Source organism: Argentina silus (assembly GCF_951799395.1).
Source record: "Argentina silus genome assembly, chromosome: 22".
Lineage (NCBI taxonomy): Eukaryota > Metazoa > Chordata > Actinopteri > Argentiniformes > Argentinidae > Argentina > Argentina silus.
The window spans coordinates 6,439,358-6,441,857 of record NC_139676.1 but is presented as its reverse complement, the minus strand read 5'-3'; the positions used below and the strand labels follow the sequence as shown (position 1 = coordinate 6,441,857).

The following is a 2,500-nucleotide window of genomic DNA, read 5'->3' as shown; positions in this document are numbered from 1 at the left end:
GCAACAGCTTGACGTATGTTTCGAGAACAGGCAGACACAGAACAGTTCAAAGCTGGCGTCATGGTCTGACTGTGAGTAATATGGTCTTGAATAGAGAGTCCTCAAGGCTGGAAAAAGACCTATGAGCAATGAGCCTGAGGGTGAAGGTGTGACATGGAGAACAAGCTGCAGCTTAAGATTGTGACGGTTGTGATGCACTGTCTGTGTTTGAATACCTCTGTGATGGTAATTGAATGGAACCAGCTGACTAATAAAAACAGCCGTGATGTTGAAGGGAGAAGACAATAAAGATCTGCGAGAATGTCTGGATTCTAGAATAGAACAGCTGGTAGTTGGTCGTCATGTCTCTGTCTCTGTCAGGTTCTATAATGTCTGTATTTGGGGAGGCAGGTGTTTGATAGCATTCCTTATTCCATTCCATGCATTACAATGAGCCCGTCCTCCGATCTCTACCTCCACCAGCCTCCACTGATCTGTACAGGGGATAGTATGAAATACACAGTCTACATCTATACAGTACATAAATGTATTATGAAAAGAAAGGAAAAATACAATCTTAAAGGTAGACTTTGGGATATGACGTCGTGCCAGGAAGTCACAGAAACGTTTAGCAAAGATATTTGGAGTAAGAAAGGATGTAAACAACGGTATTGGTACTCGTTAGACAGAGTTGATCGTCTCCTCTCATTTTTTGATCGTCTGTTTTTGAAATGATCTCTGGTAGTGGCGCCTACTCTTTCACACTGATAAAGAGTCTCCAGAGTCTCCCTTTAAGCTAACATGACCGCATCATTTAAATACAACACAACTGATTGTTCTGTGTGAATGTACAATACCTGACACCACAAATATACTTCCCTTGGGAAAAATACATTTTCCAGAGTCTCCCTTTAAAGCTAACATGACCGCATCATTTAAATACAACACAACTGATTGTTCTGTGTGAATGTACAATACCTGACACCACAAATATACTTCCCTTGGGAAAAATACAGTTAATCTAAACCCTAAGTCCAAATATTTAAGTTTATGTATATGTTTCAACGCCAGGGCTTATTTGTCTCAACATGCGATTATTTTTCGGTTTAAATTTTCTATGCAGGTAAGACTTAAGCTTAACTGCCACCGCAAAGACAGCTAAGACACAAATGCATCCCGCTTCACAACAAACGACTGCGCTACAACACGTCCAGTTGGTTGTTGTGACAACCAAACAAAGCGGAGGATTATTAGGTATCAGTTCATAGATCTCTTTTTATCCCTGAAACTCCTGGATTTTCGTTTCCTCAAGATTTGGTTGGAAACGTCCTGTTCTTTTTCTGTTTTATTATTTTTGCATGTTTGTTTGTTGATTTAAACATGTTCACTGTCTGGATGAGGAATAAAGAAGGATTATCTAAGGTGTTGGACCCACATGGTTACGTTTTGTAAAGATATATTACTCTGCGAGCCTCCATGGAGCTGCGACTCCACCCTTAAGCAATTACCTAAAATGCGTGTACATACCTACCTGTCTACCTGTCTACCTGTCTACCTGTCTACCTGTCACATGCTTGTTTTACTGCTCTTCATCTCATCCCAAAACACTTTTTCAGTTTCAGGTGTGGTTTGTGAACTTGTTAAAGATAGTTGCATGTAAACATATGTGTGGAAATAATGGAACCAAGGCATATTCGGTGCCTATGGAAAGCTAAACTCATTCCCTGAACTCCGAGATAGATTCTATTGTACGTTGCACAGGTAAATGGACACTTATGGACAATTCTCAAATACCCGGTTTTATTGATATGCTTAATGATTTGATGTTACAAGGCAGGGCATAAAGGATATCCACCAGAGGAGGCTAGTGGAGGTAGAAATTGGAGGACAGGTTCATTTTAATGCGTGGAATGGAATGGAATGAGGAATGGTTTCAAGCATGTGTGTTTGATACCATTCCTCATTCCATTCCATGCATTACAATGAGCCCATCCTCCGATTTCTACCTCCAACCAGCCTCCCCTGCTGTGTGGAACTGTAGCCTATATCTGCCCGTGAGTCACTCCCTCACCTGCCCTCCTCCAATTCCAACAGCCGCCTGTAGGTGTTGATCTCTCTCTCCAGCCTCATCCTGGTGTTGAGCAGCTGGCCGTGGCGCTCCCTCTGAGTGGCCAGGCCCCCCCTCACCTGCTCCAGCTCCCCCTCCAGCCCCTCCACCACCTGGGACAAGTCTGACAGCTGGCTGGAGTACTGGTGCTGGGTGTGGTGGAGGGAGTTCTCCAAGCCTTTCTCCTGGAGGAGGGAGGAGAGGAGAGAGGGATGAGAAGAGAGGAGGAGATGAGGAGAGAGAGGGGGGAGGTAGGAGAGGTAGAGAAGAGAACTGGGACAGGTCAGACAGCTGGCTGGAGTACTGGTGCTGGGTGTGGTGGAGGGGGGTTCTCCAAGCCTTTCTCCTGGAGGGAGGAGGAGAGGAGAGAGGGATGAGAGGAGGGAATAGAGGGGGAAGAGATTGGATGCAGGG

General features: G+C 44.6%; 1 protein-coding gene across 4 annotated transcripts in view; it reads right to left on the bottom strand.

Moving 5' to 3' along the window:
• The window catches only part of krt222 (keratin 222), a 25,847-nt gene that overhangs the window by 5,950 nt on the left and 17,397 nt on the right, over positions 1-2,500 (bottom strand). For all 4 annotated transcript variants that reach the window (XM_083693894.1, XM_083693893.1, XM_083693895.1 and 1 more), the window contains one exon: positions 2,051-2,271. In XM_083693894.1, coding sequence (XP_083550020.1) covers positions 2,051-2,271 — 221 coding nt within the window. The remainder of the gene's footprint in view (positions 1-2,050; positions 2,272-2,500) is intronic.